This window comes from Equus przewalskii, chromosome 11 (genome assembly GCF_037783145.1).
Source record: "Equus przewalskii isolate Varuska chromosome 11, EquPr2, whole genome shotgun sequence".
Classification (NCBI taxonomy): Eukaryota; Metazoa; Chordata; class Mammalia; order Perissodactyla; family Equidae; genus Equus; species Equus przewalskii.
Window position 1 is genome coordinate 1,949,548 of NC_091841.1, and position 20,961 is coordinate 1,970,508.

Sequence of the window (20,961 nt, forward strand, 5' to 3'; positions counted from 1 at the left end):
GACTAGAGAGACTTTGCAATTTGGAGGATAACTTCTACCACGCTTTTAGAGTTGTGCGGGTGTCTAACCACCAACAGACCCATCACAATAATGTAGTCCTCAAAGAATAGTGTCCTTGTGCTACTCCAGACAACCACAGAGGAAACGACCCCAGAGCTAGGCAGACAGTGCTACTCATGCATGTGAAGGGTTCAGCTGCAATGAGGCCAGGCGGATTTTACACCTGTTCAATTTAAAATCAGAAATCACGGTGGCCTGGATACCAAACGAGCTGTCCAGGCTTTAACAACTAAAGAGAAAAGGGAGAGATTAAAAGCCTGGGATCAGTGACGTCGATATATGTCAATCATTTCCATGTAGCCCTTTAATGACCAACTATAATCACCAGACTGTCTATATTACGCTTCCCCGGCTCTAAGCGAACTGAACCCTTACACAGAACAAGAGGTTGCTCCCCTCCACTTCTAAGTAGTTTTCCTAGCTTACCTTCCATCTGTCTGTCCTCAACGTCATGTGCAAACTTAAACCCACGACTGATATTCCACATAATGGAGAGACTGGATTTATGGAAGCATTGGGATATGGAGACACGACAAACGCAGCAATGTTTGAAAGAAATCTGACTTTCTTCTTATCAAGTGGAAGTGAGATGCATGCATTACGAACACACACAACGTGCTAGGAACAGAAAATCAAGTGCCCTTCACGAACTAAGCAAATCAAAATAAAAACTATTCATGCTGCCAACCCCCATGAGGCCCCCACATTTTTTTTAGAAAGACCATGCAAGAAGCAATGACTGCCCCACATGCAGTTATTCTGATCAAAATAAAAAAGCTACCGCACAACTTCAAACTACTATGACAAGGCAAGAGTTTGAAAATAGAGATCAATGTGACATAACAATGCCTGAGGGGGTTAAAGTTTTGACCAGAGCTGCAGCAAATTTGTTTCCCCTTCAGTGAACGGTCAGGAAAGACGGCCAGGGACAGACTGTCTGCCTGGAGAAGCTGCCTGATCACTGCAACCTTGAATGGGCCTATTTGGCTGTGCAAAATTATAAATCAGTGTGGTGCCTTTGGAAAACCAGACAGCTCTTAGGAGTGGGGGACAGGGTTAGTTTTTTGGGGTTTTTTTGTTTTTTTTTTAAATACTGGGGCCTGTGTTTCAAAAGTAGCTGGGACAGCAGCTTTTTGGGCATTTCTTTTTCTGCCTCGGTTAGAGGAGTCCAGACTCCATTCTGCAGTCCATTCCATCCCTCTCTGCTCCAACCAGCTTGGTAATAGAAAAAGAAAAAGGGGAAAGAACTGGCAGTAAACACTGATGTCTCCCGTGTCAGATTTTAAAACAGTGAGACTGAGAATGGACCAGGAGGAAGCTCAAAGGCATGAAGAAATGTGACTTAGATATTCTGGGGAAGTGTGCAAATTAACCTCCATAGCTCTGGCTGCCTCCTTCCCACATCGCTGTCAGCTCAGTTGGTCTGGAGGGAGAAGAGCCAATATGCCTCCCCGAGCAAAGGCCGAGGACCAAACTGACCTTTACTGAGCTGAACCCATCGCTTCATCAAGAAGCGCAAAGAACTAGAACAGTTGTTAAGCCAATATGACCGTTTCATCATTTCCATGACCTGCTCAGTTTCACCATGTGACCTTCTGAATGCTAATTCCCCAACGAGTTTGCAGGTGGTTGGCTGGGTATTCAGTGATATGGAGAGAGTGAGCCACTACTTCTATGGAATTGTCCAGCAAAAAAAGGTCATCTGAAATAAAGCATAGGGTCAAGATGCTAAAAGGATACATTCCACAAATCCTTGTAGAGCACCTCGTGCATGCCAGGCACTGCTTCAGGTGCCAGGACACAGCTGTGACCAGTGGGGACACGGTCTCTACAGTCTCTTTCCTCATGGGTTTACTTCCCAGGGATGGGAGTAGTTCACATCTCCCTTTAGGGCTTGAATTGTTTTGCTTAAAAAATAAAGTGAATTTCTCCTCATGTGCTTGATGTCCCTTAAGAAAAAAAAAATCCAGGAAATCTGAAATCTAAACACCATGTCTCTATATCTTCTTTAAACGTGTCCCATACAATATTGTTAAGAAGCCTCTTGAGAAGCTCCAAATGGGCCACCCTATAGGTAATTAACCACTAGGATTCTTCTTGCATATAATTGAAAAATTAAAGAATATATATGGTGATTTCACTTTGTTTCATATTACTGTTTCCTTGTATGGCAGTAATTTGGGATCAAGCCTTATCTCCACTACAAAATTGCACATTCATTTTGCTGTCCTCCCATGCCTAATTCAGGGCTTTGCAGATAATGGGCCGTCCATAAACACTTGATGAATGATCAAAATATAGGAGCTCACAGGAATGAGATGCGGGTGCTCAATTAAAACTCATAAGGCACACAACAAAGACTTAATGTAATAGAGCATAAAGCCATTCCATGGGAACGCTGATCCTGGTTGACACAAGCTAATATTTTGATGGCGGATAATCCGGCACATTCATTTAGATGTGGGAAACACCAAATTTACAGGAGAATGGAGCATACCCTTTAGGTACATCTGAATTTCTAATGATTTGAATCATTTTCACTGAGTCAATTAATTTATGCAATGGCCTCCTAGCACGTGGGGTTCCTCCCTAATTTGTATCATGTTCCTGATATAGAGGGGATGAGCAAAAGACTGTGGCTGGTCCATTGGACTTCTGGACATAAGTTACAGTCCAGTAAAGAGAATTGCTTCTGTGTTATCCTTAGTTACCTGGCAGAAGCCATGGTGTATATTTGGAATACCCAGAAATAACCAGGAAGAAATTGACTATTAAATGAGATCTCGTCAACAGCAATCAAAGGGTATCAGAAATCTGCGTGGGGTTTGGACTGTCCTCAGAAGCTGCCTGGAACCATTTTAGCAACCCAACCCCCAAAGTTGACTCTGCTCACCTGCCAGGGTTTCTCCAAGTTTGCTTCACTCTGGTCATGACACTCTGTCTTTGACAATGTCAAGTTAGTTACAATGAAGGCTAGACAGAGCCCATCGAGCTTGAAGGCTTAAGACCCAACAGCTTAGAAAAGAGTTCAAAACATCCATGTTTCAGGAAAGATGGTGCCGCCAGGCAGTGTGTGAAATGTAGTGTTTTTTAAAAGATATCTATGGATAATTGTCCTGAAGGATAGTTATCCTTTACTTGAAATTGATTCCCCATCCTTGGAGCAAAGTCACTGCTGAGTCAAAACTCACCTTCCCACAAAAATAATTACAAGAAAGATGGTTGCGCAAAGTCGTGTGGGCACATTTTTTACCAAGATGTGATATACAGCAAGGAGGAATACTTGTGCTATACAAATCAAATAATTCTGGGTATTATTCTTGGTGTTTCACTCAAGGAACAGAATATTTGAAAACTAACAAAGCCCTGGAAACCAAATTCTTGGGCAAAATATTCAAGAAAACCAATCAAATTTGTGGGGTGGGTGGATGGGGGAATCAGAATGACTATTTCGCATCACATGGATGAAACAGGCAACTGATTAGCTCTTTCACTGTTAGACCTGTTGATTTCCTTCCATGTTAGACACAGAGTTAGATGACGTGGGACTCATAAAAGCTTGGGTTACATGATTCTTTAGAAGAACAAATGTGACAATAATACATGCAGGAATTTTGTGTTTGTTTTAAGAAATTGAGCATGCACTATTATATACAGGTCTCGATATCCATGAATGGGAAAGGTACCTTGCACTCATCTACTATGACAGAGTTGTGTGCAGCATAGACACATTGACTAGAATTGCTTTCCCTGTGGTTCTTCATGTCATCATAAATGGACTGAGTCTTGGTCATTTCAATATCTTCATGCATTCGGTGCTGGGAGTCAATGGTATCCAGCTCAGACTTGGAGAGGTGATAGACAATCCCGGCCCCGAAAGAGTCACCCACAACATTGACTGAAGTTCTCATCCTGTCCCTGGGGACAAAGAACAAAAATTGTTTAGTGAGGAAGCAGTGTGACGTGGTGGTTGAAAGGTCAAGGTCTAGACCCAGAGAGACCTGGGGTTGAGTTCTGGCTCTACCTTTCCCTCTGCTTGATCTGGGGCAAGTTCCTTCACCTTTTTTGACTTTATTTCCTTGTTTGTCAGTTGGAGACGACAATCATACTTCTCTCATAAGCTTGTGTGAAAATTAAATGAGATAATGTAAGTAAATTGCTTAGGAAAATGTCTGATGAATGGTAAGCACTCAATAAACAATAGCAAAGAAAAAGGAGGAAGAGGGAGGAAGAATTAGAGGGAAATAATGTGTCTGGATCTCGGAATTAGTGCCCAGGCTCCAGATACTCCTAGCTGTGTCCAGCCGTTCCTCTTGATTTAAACTCTTCCTCAAAGACTCTAATTTACGTATGCTTATTTTATTTATTAATTCTACAGGCAAGGCCACCCGTGAATTCTCCCATAAGAGATAATTCATCTTTCTGTAACGATCAAAACTAATGCTGCCTTTCCGCCCGCACCCCAGTGTCCTTGCAATATACACATTACACAGATACAGCTTTGGGGTAAGAAACCCAACCACAGTTTTCTCCCTGACCAATATGTGTAGTGACTATGTGTCCTGGAAAAACCAAAACACTTTTTCTTGCTCTCTCTATTAACCTAAAATAATTGAATCTCCCAGAGTGCCTCTTGAACCAGGAAGTGTTCAGAGAAATCCTTCCTCAAATCTTGCCTCTCAAGCTGTGATTCAAAAAAATAAGATGGTAGATAACTCTTTCTTAGAAGGTCAGCACCAGGAAACTAAGCTCTGAAGAATAAGTTGTGTTATCTCATCCATAAGTTCAAATCAGTGTGAAGAGTCCTTTTGACCATGTTTATGAGATTCTCAAAGTCCTAAAGAGAAGGATGCTGGAAAACTACAAAAAAAAAAAAAAAGGAAGGAGTTTAGGTAAAGATACTGCTGAAACATTTTAGTCCAGGACACTCTAACCTTCAGTCCAAAAAAAATGTGAGGATACTAGAATTAGTTAAAGGCAAAGCTGCACTAGGAAGATTTCGCCTGGCTCCCTTGCAAGGAGCTTGTGAGCCAGCCATCTTTTGATTTCAAACAGGAAGATGTTGCCCATGAGAAAATACAGATCAGAGCCCAACTTCAACTCTCAGGGGCATCTTTCCGTCTCAGAAAGCTCTTCTCCTCCCACCTGCTTTGGAGAATCTGCCTCAGGGTGACAGAGTCTGTACACGAATGAAGACTGGATCTTGAGGTCACCCACAAAATCAGGCACTTGACATGCAGATTGCAGAGAAGCCCCAGTATAAGGGTAGGAGAAGGAACACATGACAGGAGTTGAGAAAAAGCCTGGACTCTGGAGGCAGCCGGACTTGCTTTCAAAGGCCAGCTTTTCCCCTTACCTGTCAGACAACCCTGATCATACTCGACATCTGGGAGCCTTAGTTGCCTCATCTATAAAATGGAAAGAATAAAAATGCCCACTACATAAGGACTGTTGTGAAGATTAAAGAAGATAACAAAGTGCTTAGCACAGTTCCAGACATTTAGTAAACACTCACAAAACATTAATTATGATATGATGTGTATTCTCAATATTAGTATTAATCTTATCAAGTCAATTCAAATATATTTTTGGCACCTCCTAAGTAGAACATCCAAACATGCCTAGTTAAGCTACTGTCTCCCCCTGAAAACATGACCCCTGTTGATAGGACAATTCCTGTGGAGGCACTCCTAACCAACCAGTTGTGTTATCTGTCCATCATATAGCTGTGGTCTACTTTGTTGCTTTTTAAATATACTTTTGATCACTCCCAGCATGTGTTCTGAGTCACGCACCCAACACCCTTGACCAGCTGTTAAATTACAGAGTGCTAAAGTCTTCAAGAGGAATGCTCTGAGTACCCACTTATCTCATGGCCCAGAAGAATCTGCCTTTATTGGCAAGTAGAGGGACCAAGGCTGGTGGTGATGATGAAGACGGTAACTACCATTTATATCAAACTTCACATGTGTAGGGATGTACTTTATAGATACTACCTTATTTACTCCTCACTACAACTCAAAGTACTATTATCCACATTTAAGAGATGAAATCACTGAGGCCCAGAGAGATTAAGTGTCTTCCCAAAGTCACACTTCCTAGTAAAGTCATAGAACCAAATTTGAACAATGTGGAGAAGAACACACAGTCTAGAACCCTGCAGGTGACTAACATTTAAGGAATGGGCAGAAGAGTAAGCCTGCAAAGGCGGAAGGGAACTAGGAGAGGGTGGGGGAAGCGTGTTTCCAAAATAAGAGGATGGTGGACGATGCCAATTACTGCCTGGAAGTCAGGTAAGATAAGGAAAAGAAGTGTCTCTTGGTTTTAGCCATAAAGAGGCCATTCCTGACCTGGCAAGGATAGTTTCAGTACAGAGGCAGGGACAGAAGCCAGCTTGCCATGGGTAGAAAATTGAATGAGAGGAAGTGCAGACATTTTGTATAACCAACTTATTCAAGATTGGCTGAGAAATGAGGGGAGAGAAGGCAAATGGAAGGAGACAGAAGATAGAAGAATTTTTGGTTTGCTTTTGAGGCCACCAGGGGAATGTCTGACCAACTCTGGGGAAGTCCAACTCTGACCAAAAGCAGGATATGGGAATTTATGGTTCACGTGTGGAAAATTTCTCCACAGGCAAATGCTTTCATTTTCTCTCACAACCAGCCCCGACTGTTCATGAAACTCTGCTGGCCTCAGGAGCTTTTTGGCTGCTTGGTAAAAAGAGCTTCAGAGTGTTTGATCCTCTCCTTGGGTCTAGATGCTGCGTGTCAAGCCTGGGAGAAGGGGGCAGAGGTGAGAGCAGAACCTCTCCCCGAATGGACCCACTACAGATAACATAGCTACTGTTTTGAGGCCACCAGGCTTGACTGAGCTGCTACACATGGAGGCCCTGGTCTGCTTCCCTGGAAGAAAAGCAATTGCCAGGGGGCTCTCACTGTTTGCTTTCTCTCAGTGTAGACCCTCTAGCAGGAAGATGGTGGGACTGTCTGAAAGTCCTGGTTCTCACCGAAGAACAGAGCCAAGGGAACACAGTCACTCAGAAGTCATCTGGTCCCTTGCATTGGATTGAACCATACAAAACTGCCATTTCTATGACTCCAAAAAAGTCAAACATTGGCCATTTCATGTGATTCAACTTAACATTCGTAGAAACAAACCATGATGTCTGCCTCTCAGAAGGCAGGGTGCGCAGTGTGGCAGAAGGTCACCTGAGGCCCCAGACCTGAGGAGGCTGGCAGGACTCTGGGCAACTGAGGGCTAAAGCCACATGAGGTTGGGAAGGAAGGAGGGCCCATGGAAGCACTGGCTGAGTGGGAACTTTGGATTCGAGCCTGGATTGCAATCCTGGCTCCAGCAGGATGGGTTACTCGGCCTTTGCCGCTCAGCTTTCTCATTCGTATAATACAGGCAGTGACGCCCGCCTCTGGGCAGGTGGAGAAGACACTGACTACCAGTGTGACCAAGTGCTTGTCAGCCCAGAGGTCCTCTGCTAGGCTTCAAAGCCCTGACACAGACTCAGGGCTCGACCGTTAGCTGCTGATCGTCGTTACTGTTATCAGTCTAAGGGAAAAGGGGAGCAGATTGCCTCCACTCTGATTCTCCCAAGTCTCACACATTGCTCTTTCTGCACCTAGGTCACTGTGCTGGGATTTTTGGACCATATCTGTCCCCATGACTAGACTAAAGCCCTGTGAGGTCTGAGACCATGTTTCATCTGTTTATGACATGGGCCAGGGGGGAAGGGGGCCGGTCGGCGGGTGTGGACCAGGGGAAGAGGCCGGTGGGATGGATTGTTAGCCTAAGAGGTGGAAGCAGTTTAACTCTGGAGAGAGAACGGTCATGTGGTTGGCTATTTCAGTGGTGAAAAGTTAGGATGCAAGCCAAGGTCTAGAAGGAGGAGGAGCGAGACACAGAGAGGCCGAATTTCCTTGCATAGAAAACGAGAGAGGTGTCCTGAGAGCCGGGGGAAGACACAGGGACGAGAGCGGGAGGCCCAGCAAAGGAGGGAGAGGTGGGGCTGAACACGTGTAGACAGAAGCTCCTGGGTGGGCAACACCGAAGGATTTTTTTAAAAGAAAATGGGTGCCTAGTATTAAATTTTTGTTTTCTGTGCTACCTGAAATTATTAACAGTGATTACTTCAGAGAAAGAAGACTTGAGATTCAAGCGTAAGCGAAGGGAGAACTTGTCTTTTTCGTCTGATAACTCTCCTGAGCTTTGCCCCCTCTTGTTTTTCCATGAGCATATATTTCTTTTGTGCTACATTAGAGCGTGATTTCGCTGCGCGGAACTCTGGCCACACCCCCAATCTCCCCCTGCCCCCAGCCCGACCTGCAATGACACTGCCTGGAGTCAGGGTTCATTTTAGGGGGCAGGGAAGGACTTAGTAGAAAAGAGTCCCATCCCATGATGGGTTGACATAGACCGGAGATAAGGGAAGACGTAGGAAAGAGGACTCAGTGGAAGAAGAGCATCAAAGCAAACAACTTAAACGGAATCTGGAGACGACCGCCCAGAATCTTCAGAGAGACGGTGGATGCAGGAATTGGTTCTCTTTTCCACCAGACGTGGAGTGGGGATTAAATCAGTTATGTGTCTGTGTGTACATGCATGTGTGTGTCTTAAATAAGGGAACAAGAACCCAGATGGACGGGCCTGGAACCCCCAAGGAACAGCCAGATCATTTGGGTTTCAATCCCATTTCAGCTATTTAATCTCCACTAAATTGAGATGTTTCTTTGCTCTGAGCCTCAGTTTCCTCAGCCGTAAAACGGGGATAATACTTTTAGCTGCCTCATAATTTGCTGTGACTTTTAAACAAGTCCATGTAAAGTACTTAGAACGATGTTTAACATCTAAGGGGCACTTGCTAAGTATTCGTATCGGTATCCTGCGTCCTTTTGGTCTGTTTTCACTGAATGGATACTCAAGAAAGAGCAGAGGTGCACATATACCCGCAATCAGGAACTCCCGCTCCCCCTTCCCTGTGTCTAGTCCATTGTTTCTGGAAGCAAGGTCCCTTGAGGGCACCGTTGGCATCACCTGGGAATTTGTCAGAAATGCCAGTCCTTGGGCCCCATCTCAGACCTCCCGAATCTCTAGGAGATCTTGGGGCAAGCTCAAGTTTGGGAACCAACGCTGTATTCCCTCCAGGGAGGCAAGCTAACGGGGAGCTTCAGAGGCCCTCCTGCAGGGTGGAGGCTCCTTAAGGCCTTCCTTATAAGTGCCATCTCAAGCACATCCCCCAATTAGCGATGTGTCCCCGGAAATAATCTCACCAGCAATCTGATAAGGGGGCATGGATCCACTTGGGTTTCACTTTATTTTGGCTTTTTCTTCCCACCTGTGGCCAGACCCAGTTATTTATCACCTCTCGCTAGTACTGGCTCCCGGTTTTCACTCCATCGTGCCTCCTTCAGAGAGAGGAAGGTATGGGCGAGATCTCCTATAAACACCCACCAAGGATTCCTGACACAAAGGGCTCCTTGCACACTGGGGAAGGTTCTGGTTTTACTAGCCCTGCTCATCCGGTGTTCAAGGACTTGGGCACTTTTCAGGGCCCAGAATCTTGGTTTTCACCCTGACATTTACAGAGCTGCTCAGCCTGCCCACTGAAAAGCGTCCAGGGCTTGGCGGGCAGTAATGAGGCTGGCCAGTCTCCAGTAGTTGGCAAACACTGTGGCACATTAAATGTCACTGCAGGCTTTGTTTGGTTTTAAAACTGGAAAATTGCTCGAGTTATGAAAGCTTACAAACCTTACCTAGAGAGGAAAAAGACATCCCCCCTTTCTTCTTCTCTGCTTTTCCTTCACAGACTACTTTACGAGGAAATGACCGGCACACTGTCCAACTCATCTCCCTGCCCTCCTCACGCTAATGGGCACCCAACGGCCACGGAGCCCATGACCAAGAGCGTGTTTCCAGAACTCCTCCTGCTGGCGGGAAAGAATGTGCCACCATTACTAATTCAAAACAGATCTGACCTGGCTGCAGATCCCCGTGCACATTTTCCCAGGATCCTCTACTTTCCCTTTTTCTTTTCTCCTTAAAAGGGACGTTCATGCTTATTTGTATACAAACATCCAATACCAACAGAATCCTAGTCCAGGTCTTAAAACTAGCAAGGCCTTCAAGGGCGTTGGGTCTAGACTCTGCTTTTAAGCTGATAAATTACTGTTCCCGCCGTACACATGACGCAGCTCAATCTGGAGATTCGGTAACTTGTCCAAAGCCCTACAGAGAGGAAATGCAGAGCTGCGGCCCAGGGTTCCTGCCTCCTTGCCCTTCTTCCCTTGATCATAGGGCCTCCCTCTATCTGAGATCAGACTCCAGAACTAGAGGAGAGCTCTTCACTCGCTCCTTCCTTTCCAGCTCCAGCCTGGGATCACGTCTTCTCGTAGACAATTTCATTAATATGGTTAATCCGAATGTATCATCACTTTTTTTGCTCGGCCAACTCCCTTCTGCTAGCACGTTTCAGCCCTGGAGTTAGGACGCCCTGCTCTCTGTGCAAGTGTGAGCCTGTGAGCACCTGTGTGGGGCAATCAGGCAGACCGGCCCTCTTCCTCCATTCGCTAACATCTAGGTCAGAGCAGGCAGGGTCTTGAATGTTTCATGAACTGACTTTCATCCAACAGGCCTGGAAGCAAATGACTTGAATCCTAAGAGTGACTGAGACTTTGACTGTCCCCACTTAGGCTTTTTGTTTTATTTCAATCCTGGGAGGGGAAACAAGCAGGTCATACCAAAAATTTTCTGGAACCAGGGTGACCTCAATAGGTCTGTCTTCGTCCTTGCCCACTCTGGACTTTCTGCTCCTCCCCACTGTGACATCCGCTTGTTGCTAACTAGGAAGCTGTGTGGGGTGGACTGAAGGGCCCGGACCTGGCCACACAAGCTCTCCTGTGGCCCGGGTGGGAGACTTGACCCTTCTGATCCCAAGTTTCTTCATCTGTGAAACACACCATAGGGCTCTTTATGGATTAACTATAAACAGATGTAAAGAACATTGCGGTACCCACCAAATATCAGCTCTTTTTCTTCATTCCTGATAATATGAGTGCATTTTTCCACTTAAAGGCATTGGCATTGTAATGGAAGGGGGGCAGCCTCTATAATAACAATTTTTAAAAAGATGCAAGTCTAATGGTGGATTTCAGGACCCAGAAACAAGCACAAGAAGACATTAGGCAATGTGGTGGCAGCAGGCAGGGGACGCTCAATGACAACATGAGGGCAGTAGGTTCAAGAGGCAGAGGACTCAGTGACCAAAGTCACAGGGGAGGCAGGTGGGAGTTAAGAGCTCCCTCTTTCTTCTTGTGTGCAAGGGCCCCTGGGCATCACACAGCAACTCTGTGCTTAACTTTAGCATGCATTTATTGAGCTCCTACTGTGTGCTCTGTCCCCAAACCATTGTCAATGTCTTAATTTCCCCTTTGTCCTCCTTCCCAACCAAATCCTACCCCACAACTTTGTCTCTTTCATCCTACTCGCTCTCAATCCTTCCATCCGCACGCCATCACCAAATCTCGGCTGTCCGCATGGCTGCCTTGTCTGAATGGACGTCCTGAGAAAGGCTGCCCTCGGGGCCAGCACAGGGCACAGAGAACAACCAAGCTAGCACGAGGGACCATGCCGCCGCCCGAGAGAGACTGGCAGGAACAGATAGGAGGTCACTTCATTTGCCCTTCACCTTCCGCTGAAGGTGTTTCCAAGGTCTTTGTCTGGCAAGGAAAACATCGGTCAGGAAGGTGCAGCACCCTCCTCGCAGCCCTCCTGGATTGAACAGATTATGTCCAGGGAGCCACTTCTCATTTCCAACCGAAACCTCCAGAGCAGGCAAGTTTTACGGAGAGAGCAGGTTCCTTCTGGACCCCACATGTCCCTCCTCCCTTCAGCCACCTGCATGTTTCTCTCTTTGCAAGGATGCGTGTAGGGGAAAGGAACTTGTTTTAACATGGGGTAAACTCAAGTCCATAAAATGTGGCTTCTGGCTCTAAGAATCTATGCCAATAAATGTCAGAAAAATGTCACTGGCATGTGGGGCTGTTTAAAAAATAAGTGTGGGCATTTTGGGCCTCGGACCTCTGCGCCAGCACTGGTCACTCTGCACCCCTGACGTTGAAGTCATTGGAATCCCCCAGCCCCTGTCATTTAGCTCCAAGACTGCACAGGGGGCATCAGAGCACATCCACAGAACATCAGAGCCCAAACTAGCCCTTAGCAAGGATCAATTCCAATCTCCCTACTGGGGACCCTCTGGCTAGCCCGGCCCACCTTTGTGAATGGGAAGTGAGTGTCATACACTGGGAAAGGTAGCAGGGCTGTGTGTACACAGTCAAGTTCAATCTTCTTTGCATGGCAGCCGAGGCTGTCGATCTTGCCTCACTTTCCGCCACTCCCTGCCTCCCACTTTGTACTCCAACAATACTCCACTCAGAGGCCCCTGCACCGTTGCCTCGGCACCTGTGTGCAGGCTGGCCTTGACTGGAGTATCCCATTTCCCCCTCCGCCTCCGCACACCTGGGTAACTTCTACCCTCCAGTTACGATTCCGCTCAGCTCTCACTGCCTTTAGACGCTTGAATATGGCCATGATTATGAATGTGCTGGCCTCCAAAACCAAGCAGACCTAAGGTCAAACCTCATCTCATTCTCAAGCCACTTCACCTCCCTACACCTCAATTTCCTCATCTATAAAATGGGAGAAATAAGACCAGACTTGAAGGTTGTGATAAGAGGAAGATGTCATATGCTCAGCATAGTCGCTAGCACACAGTGATCCCTCAGATTCACTAACCATTTTCCCTGTTTCCTGATTTCTCCACTCTGCCCTTCCAACCAAGACTGGGATGGGTGCCTCTCTCTATCACTATCCTTTTATGTTTGTGCTGTTTTAAAACCTACTTTATGGAAGTTTAATTTACAAAAAAATAAAATGTACCCATTTTAGGTGCAAGATTTGATGAGTTTTGACAAATGTAGACACCTGTGTATACCTGTGCACATGGAACATTCTATTACTCCTAAAGGTTTCCTTATGTCCCTTCCCAGTTAATCCTCACACCCCTACCCCTGGGCTCGGGCAACCACTGACCTCTTTCTATGGCTAGAGGCTATACTGTCTTTCCTAGAGCTTCCTACAGCTGGAATCATGCAGTGTATACTCTTTTGGGATTTGTCTACTGAACATAATGTTTTGAGATCCTTTCATGCATCAGTGGTTGGTTCCTTACATCTGTGCTTTCAACCTTGTATTATAATTTATCTGATTCCTCCCCTAGACTGGAAGGCCCTCAAAGATTCTATCTTTTTCTTCTTTGGCTCCCAAGTAGGCATTCAACAAATGTTAGAGGGAAGAAGGGAGGGAGGAAGTGAGGGAGTTGCCATGGGGATTGGCTAAGATCTTGGCTGCAGCCTTGCTTGTTGTCCACCCCTGGGAGGTAGTACTCATGTCCCCAGCAGAACCCCATCTGCAAACACTTACAGCAGCCAGTCCACAGCCACCAGCAGGCTGATGTCCTCTGTTGGCAGGCCCACAGCCGTCAGAATGAGGAGCATGGTGACCAGCCCAGCACTGGGGATACTGGCGGCGCCGACGCTCGCCAGCGTGGCAGTGAGGCTGTGAGAACAGAGAAGGCCAGGTCATGGGAAGAGAAAGAGGCCTCAGCAAAGCCACCCCTGGCAATTTTAAGCTCCAATTTTCCCAGCAGTCGTAAAATCCCTTTTCCTTCCCAAGGAGTAGAGAAATCTAGAGTACCAAGACCCTGGAATGAGGGTCTATTTGGATTCTGCTCAATAAACTCATGGATTGGAGCCTTATCCCCATATCATGACATCCAATTAGCCTAACAGATCACAGGGCTCAAAGAAAGTAAGCGTGGCTGTAAAAGTAGGCAAGGAAATATTAAAGAAGAAAAACAAATCACCCTTAATCCTCCCACGGGAACACCACTGCATTCATTTCTGCTTACACCCCTGCGTCTCTGTGAGCACCAGAGACTTCTGGACTACGTGGCAAGAGTCTGAGGAGGCCACTGCCAATGTTAACATGAGAACTCAGAATAGCAAACATCCAGACCCAACGGAGTGGACATCGGGGGAACAAATCAACAGATTCCAAATGACATTAAGCTCCAGATGCCTGGACGTTTCCCCATGGACTGGAAAATACATTATTCAGAAAGAGGGCGCCAAGAAATAATAATGAAATCACTAACAGCAGGTTTTCTTTTTGAAGCATCTCATCCTTTGCTTTCCAGGTCATGCTAAGGGCATGCCCAGCACTATTTCGAAGTTGTCTCTGGAAGAGTGTACATAGGGCTCAGGTGCCCTGTCCAGGCACTGTGGTCCAGCAGGGGATAATGACTTTTTTTCCCTCTTTTCTGGATGCCATTTATAAAAGCTGTCATTTCTAAACAGAAGGACGTTTCCGAAAATACAGATTCCCAACTTGCTTTTGTGGGTGCTGAAAAGAAAAGGGGGGCTGCTTTCTTTGCAGTTATACAATTCTAGAGTTTCTAGAACATGTCCTCTGGCTCCAACCTGAGAATCAGTTTCCTGAACTGAGTTTAACCAAGTCCAGACCGTCAGTGTGCCCAAGCACAGCATTCCGGGTCTTACAGTCGGGAGAGACCAGAATTTATCTCACCTGTGAAGAAACGAAAGCTGTGCTATTTATCCATATTGCCATCCTTCCCAGACTTAGGCCTGTCCCAGTAAAGACACCTCCCCTGGGTCGGATCTACAGAACCCATCTATGCTCTTCCCCTGCCCCACCAGTAAGGAGCTGGTGTCCCGGTTAGAGAACGCCATTTTCCTCAGATCCCTCTGGGTCACAGGAGGGGAGGAGTGTGTGGTGGTTACCACTGAAGGTTCTGGAGTTGAACAACTTGGTTCAAGTCCCAGCTCTGCCACTTATTAACTACATAACTTTGGGCAACTTACTTAACTTCTTTTTGCTTTCATTTCCTTATCTGTAAAAAAGGAGATAATAATGTTGTCTCACTCATGGGGTCCTCAGGACTTAATAAATAAAAAGCACTTAGAACAGACTGGGTACACTGCACCCTCCAAACAATGTAGATTCTTCTCATTGGGAAATCTCTGCAGAGTGAGGCTGCCTTGTAATGAAAACTTCCCTGAAGCCCCGGGAGCTGGAAGGCGGGACTTCTCAGCCACTTCCCCGACGTGGATGGAACACCAGGGAAGGGGAACTTCCCAAGTTCCAACGACCTCGGCCTCGGCCTTTTTATTTACAAGGCCAGTTGTTTCTGTTCTGAGTCACTCTTACACATCCCTTTGCACTGTGGGCACATTGTCTGGTCACCTCTTGGTTGTGGGGAATAAAATCCTGTGAAGGGAATGCTTCCTGGCAGTTGGTTCCCCCTCTGTTCCTCCACCCCAACCATACCCTCACCCTACTGCGGGCGGAATGTCTGGAGTCCTAAGCCCTGCAGTAGCGTCCTGGGCAGTGACCACCCTTCTGTCCCTTTGTCCGTTCCTGCTTTTCCTGTCCTTCCACTCCCCAGGCTCACTTCTCTAGGGCTGGTTCTTGGATGCTGTGCAAGGCAGTACACCCACATTGCCATTGGAGAACCTCACGGTAACCCTGCAAGGTACATATGGCACCTACAGCAGGTTCACCTGCTTCCCACATGAGGAAACTGTGGGTCGGATGAGTACAGAAACTTAGGGCCACGCAGCTTGAACACGATCTGCTGGGATCTGAACACTCGTCTGCTGGATTCCAGTGCCACGAGGGCTCTTCATGTCCCTTGATCCCTCCCCACAATGAAAACTCTGTGAATTAGTGAATCCCAATCACTTGGTCACTGGTGCATTCTCCCATCTCTAAGTTCTCATCTAATGGTGTGAACTTAGCGGGAAGCATTGTTACCATCAAGGCCAAGAATTCAGGGATCGGAATCATCTCTGCTTGGCTTCAAAAGAAGCGGCTTGATGAAGGAGCTCTGTTCATCTCTGAGTCCTAAAGCAAGGGAGGTTGGCAGTCTCACACGTAGTCTGTTAGGACACGATTGCGAAGCTTGAGACTCTGACCTGAAGCATGTCTTCCACTGAGGAACATCACGGCACTCACTATGTCACTATCACGTTTTTCTCTCATATTCTAGGAGTACTGTATTTTATTGAACATCAATACAGTAATAATACTAGTGCAAACATTTATGGACAGGTGACTGTGTACCAGGTACGATACGCTCAACCTTCCTAGAATGTGTGGTTATTGTCCCCATTATACAGATGAGAAAACTGATGCTCCCATACAGTACTGCTATGGACTGAGCTGTGTCCCCCCAAAATTGATTGTTCAAGCCCTAACCTCCAATGCACTGGTATGTGGAGATAGGGCCTTTGAGAGGCACTCAAGTCATGAGGGTAGAGCCCCCACGATGGCACTAGCACCCGCATAAAAGGAGACATAGAAGCTTGCTCTCTCTCCGTGCATCAAGGAAAGGCTGGTGGCAAATAGTGAGAAAGCGTCATACGCGAGCCAGGAAGAGGACGCACCAGGAGCCGAATCTGCCGGCAGCTGGATCTTGGACTTTCAGACCCCAGACGGTGAAAAATAAACATCTGCTATTTAAGCCACCCGGTCCGTGGGATTTTGTTACAGCAGCTCAAGAGGAACAAGACAAGTTCGCACCTCACAGGTGGGTGTGAGGGTTAGAGAAGTGCGTATATGACGCAGGTGAAATCTCTAAGTTTAGGGAGAAGCAATGTGTTTTTAAAGACCCTTGGGAGAGTGTCCTTTCTGAATTTTTAAAATGATGAATACATATGGTAAAAATAATTTCAGTGAAAACAAAAATATTTACTATTTGTTTGTAATAAAATGTTTTATTTTGTATTAAGGAATCTGTTCCTTCCGGTAGTTCATCATTTCTGACATTATCTCCTGGAAGGCTGAAGGGAGTACCTCTTAATGAAAGAAAAACTGGATCCAGAGTGAGTCGACGCTGGCCCCAGTTACAGCCCTGCTGGCCCGTTACTAACCGCGGAGCCTGGGACAGACCGCCATGTCCCTTGAAGCCTGAGCTTCTTCATCTATTAAGTAGGCATAGAAATAAGGGCCTCGCAACATCACAAGCTTGTTAAAAAACCAAATAATAGCAAATTTCCAAAGCAATTTCACATGTGCAATACAAACAGAAGGCATTAGTATGAGTCTGCTTCTTTCCTGTCACAATTTTTTCCCTTTGAGACTGCCAACAATTCCCCTTCTCTGTTATTTCCTTCATCACTTCTCTGCCAGAGGGACTGAAGTTCAAGTGGCCCCCGGGAAACGGAGTTAGTGGAAGGGGACGGGGCAAAGTTTCCTTCAGCGCTTCACCCCCACCCCCCCACTTCACTCACCTCACGGTCACAATCTGGCCTCCATCCAGAACAACCCCGTTCATTTGGGCAATAAAGATGGCGGCCACCGCTTCATACAGGGCTGTGCCGTCCATGTTAATGGTTGCTCCGACTGGAAGGACAAATCTGGTCACGCGCTTATCAATCCCTAGATTTTCTTCCAGGCAACGGAAGGTGACAGGCAAAGTTCCGGCACTAAGGGACAAAGACAGAAAGGAAGAGAGACAAGAGTTACGTCCACTTTAGAGGAGCAGGACAAAGCACAGACTGGAATGCCACCAGAAAGTTTTTGTTCTTTTGTTCCAGTCAAGTAATGTGAATGCAAAAAAGCAGTGTCTCAAGCCAAATTAAAAACCAGCAATTTGGAGGCTCAAATTCAATCTTATTACGATGCTAATAGGTAGCAAAATATGTTTGTTGGTCCTGGTTTTTGAGATCTACTCAAAGCTTCAAGTTCTCTTTTTCCTTTGGTCACTGTTTCTATCTTGGAGTAAATATTAAAGCCCATTTGATTGCCCACATTAATTGGGCTGCAAAAAAAAAAAAAAAAAGAAAAAAGTCAGAAAAGAATCAGCTGTCAACAGTGAAGTGGAATGAGGAATTTTTGAATGACCCATAATTTCATGCCAGAAATGCTGTTTCCAACTAGATGACTACATGGATTGCGTCCAGCCCCTGGGAATTGCCCTGAGCTGGGCCTGCTAATTTTGAGAATGCTGGACAAACATGTACGGCACATTTAGCCTGAACCCGAGCTTCTAGAAATTCACTGAGGACCTTCACAGACAGTCCAACTCCCTGATAAATGGTCATTGGCCGACTCTACCGTCTTTCCAATGACACGGGGCAGAAAAGCTAATCAAAGACCCAATATGGAGTGACTTCACCCCAACTCCTCCCGGGCGTGGGATGGGAATTCATGACCACATGACGCAGCCTCAAATGCCAGAACTCCTGACATGTTCACCGGTCTTCTAAAATAGGAGACTTGTAAGCATAAGGGATGCTGAAGGCCAGAATATAATTTCCATGTGGACAGAGGTGCGGGGGAGGGCTGGTGGATTTGCTTCAAAGTTTAAGTACTGTGGAAAACAACGCAGAACACTCACTGCCATGGGAGTGCTTTGCGGTCCCTTCTCTTTCGATTTTTTTTCTATTCAAACCCTAGCAAAGTGAATTGGAAAACCTCCAATGCAGACGGCACTTTTTCCTCTCTTGCACTTCCAGCCTTAGTCAGAACTTTCTCCTCCTGTAGTCAGAACCGGGGCTCCCACCAGGCTGGACAAAGACACCTGCAGAAGTCTCGGTTTCTCAGAGAGTCGGAGAGGACCATCGGCTTCGGGGAGCTAAATGAAATGCAGATTCCAGGCCCTACACAGAACCAAGGAACCAGAAGCCCTACCGTGAGGGTCGCCTAAATCTGCATCTTATCAAGTCACTGACCCATGAGCTCCTAATCGCAACCTTAGGGAAGCCAGAGTCATCTTACCGGAACATTCTTTGTGATTTCAGGTCAGGGGTCTGTCTCATGCCTCCTCCTTGGTCTTAGGGAGGGAGAAGAAACGAATATTTGGAGACTTCTCCTTACTAAAACCTTATAAACCCAGGGAGAAAAGTTGGGGTCTGGCCTCGTTCACATGTGTGGGGATGCCATCTGACCTGGCTTGCTGCCCCAGCTGTTTTAATGAGATGTTAGCGTCCTTTTATTCCTCTCACCCCCAGAGCTCCCCCACCCTGCCCTTTCCTAGGACCCCTTGAAGGGTTTCCAGGACACTAGGACTCGTCTGAGATGTCTGCTCAGCCACGAATGGTGGCCAGGATTCTCAATGATGATATGATATGAATCTAAGGTCACTTCTGGGAGGACCGGAATACATTAATTATTATTATTGCATTCATTTCCCCAAAATGTTATCATAGGGTCTTCAGACAATTAAATAGATTGGGGAAAATAATTGGTAAGGCATGAAAATATTCTCAGTTTCTCTACTGGACAGGCTTTGTGAATTAAAATTCCATTATCAACCCAGCCAATCCAAACTGGGACTTGAGAATTTCAACTCTTTCCTGCGTTGCCTGGCCGACATTCTGTCATTGTATTTTTTGGCTCCTGACTCAATGGCCATATGACAGTCTTCAAATGTTGCTAATAATAAGTATCAGATAATTGAGATTCTCCTTTTTTTTCCAGGTTAGTTTTAACAGCAGGCACTGAAGTCAGAGAGATGCAGCGAGGTGTGTCCCGGGCCATTCCTCCTCCATCCATGCTCCTTGACACCGGCTTCTGTGCCCACTGAGACAGGGGGTCAGCCCCTCCACATCCCTATCAGCCCAACGTCCGAGGAGGCAGAAAGGCTGTTTAGCTGCCTGTCCTGGGGCTTTGTGTTTTTTCCCTCTGATCATGATGGCAAAGTTAATTCTTAGTATGTGACTCCTGCCATATTGACTTTTTTCCCTTAAGTCTTTTTCTTTGAAAAAAAGGAATTCCACATCCAGGCAAAAGTCACATTTTAACTGAAGATTAAAACTACTTTTTCTTTTTTCCAATGAAATACAAGGTAAGGAGGAAAATGGGTCCTCTGCGGCCTTGGCCAGACAACCCAAGCATTTGTCTGATTTAAATACAAATTTGGGCCATCCATATGCCTTTAAGATTTACTTTGTTTTATAAATATACTGGAATAATTGTCTAGTCAGTCAAAGAAAAGATAATCATAATATTTTTGAAATAGTTTAAAGATCAAAAGATGCTCTTGAGTAAAATAAAAATTCTAAATACTAATGCAAAATACTGACAGTTTCAACAATGTACAAATTAAAAACTTCTAGTGGCAAAAAGCACTGTAAATTTTTAAGACAAATGTCAAGTGGAGAGGGACATTATTTGCAACACATGATACATGAGTTAATATTTTTAGACATGAAGAGGGTTGAAAACCAATCAGGAAAGGATGAATACCCCAACAGGAAATTAAGATCACAAACAATTCACAGGGCGGGGGGCGAAGGACAGTCAATAAGAGCACAGAAAGACATTTCCCTCACGAGGAATCACAGAAATGCATATTCAATGAGATCATCTTTCACCAATGAGATTGGCAAGTGTGACGGTGACTGATCCTCTCGAGCGCCGGGAGTGGGTGAGGAAGGGCGCGTCTCACACCCACTTAGTGGAACATAAGCGAGTGTACTTTTCTGAATAGCAATCTGGTGATGTTTGAAATCGTCGATGTGCTTTCCGCTGGACTCAGAAATTCCACTTCTAGAAGTTTTTCCTGAGGACATCATCAGACAACCTCGGAGAGACGCATTTACAAGGATGCGTGTCACAGCCCTGTTTAATAGACACGCCTTAAGCGTACGTCACAGGGTGGGGTGGGGTTGTATTGTAGCACAGGCAGTGTATTATCATGCAGTTTAAAAAATAGTAGAAAGAGGTATATTGATAGATAATATAACTTTCATGATCTGTTGACCAGTGAAAAACAGCAGTTTACAGTATCTAACATAGTAAGAACTGGAAAGA

General features: G+C 45.9%; 1 protein-coding gene across 17 annotated transcripts in view; it reads right to left on the reverse strand.

Annotated features, from left to right (window-relative positions):
- SLC1A2 (solute carrier family 1 member 2) overlaps nucleotides 1-20,961 on the reverse strand; it is a 138,908-nt gene that overhangs the window by 9,552 nt on the left and 108,395 nt on the right. For 9 of the 17 annotated variants that reach the window (XM_070564783.1, XM_070564785.1, XM_070564779.1 and 6 more), the window contains 4 exons: nucleotides 17,436-17,630; nucleotides 13,546-13,680; nucleotides 3,747-3,978; nucleotides 365-678 (listed from right to left, as the gene is read on the reverse strand). In XM_070564783.1, coding sequence (XP_070420884.1) covers nucleotides 478-678; nucleotides 3,747-3,978; nucleotides 13,546-13,680; nucleotides 17,436-17,630 — 763 coding nt within the window. In that variant the 3' untranslated portion in view covers nucleotides 365-477. Of the gene's footprint in view, nucleotides 1-364; nucleotides 679-3,746; nucleotides 3,979-13,545; nucleotides 13,681-17,435; nucleotides 17,631-20,961 lie in introns of those variants that run through there. The other 8 variants (XM_070564792.1, XM_070564791.1, XM_070564793.1 and 5 more) reach the window with 2 other exon arrangements.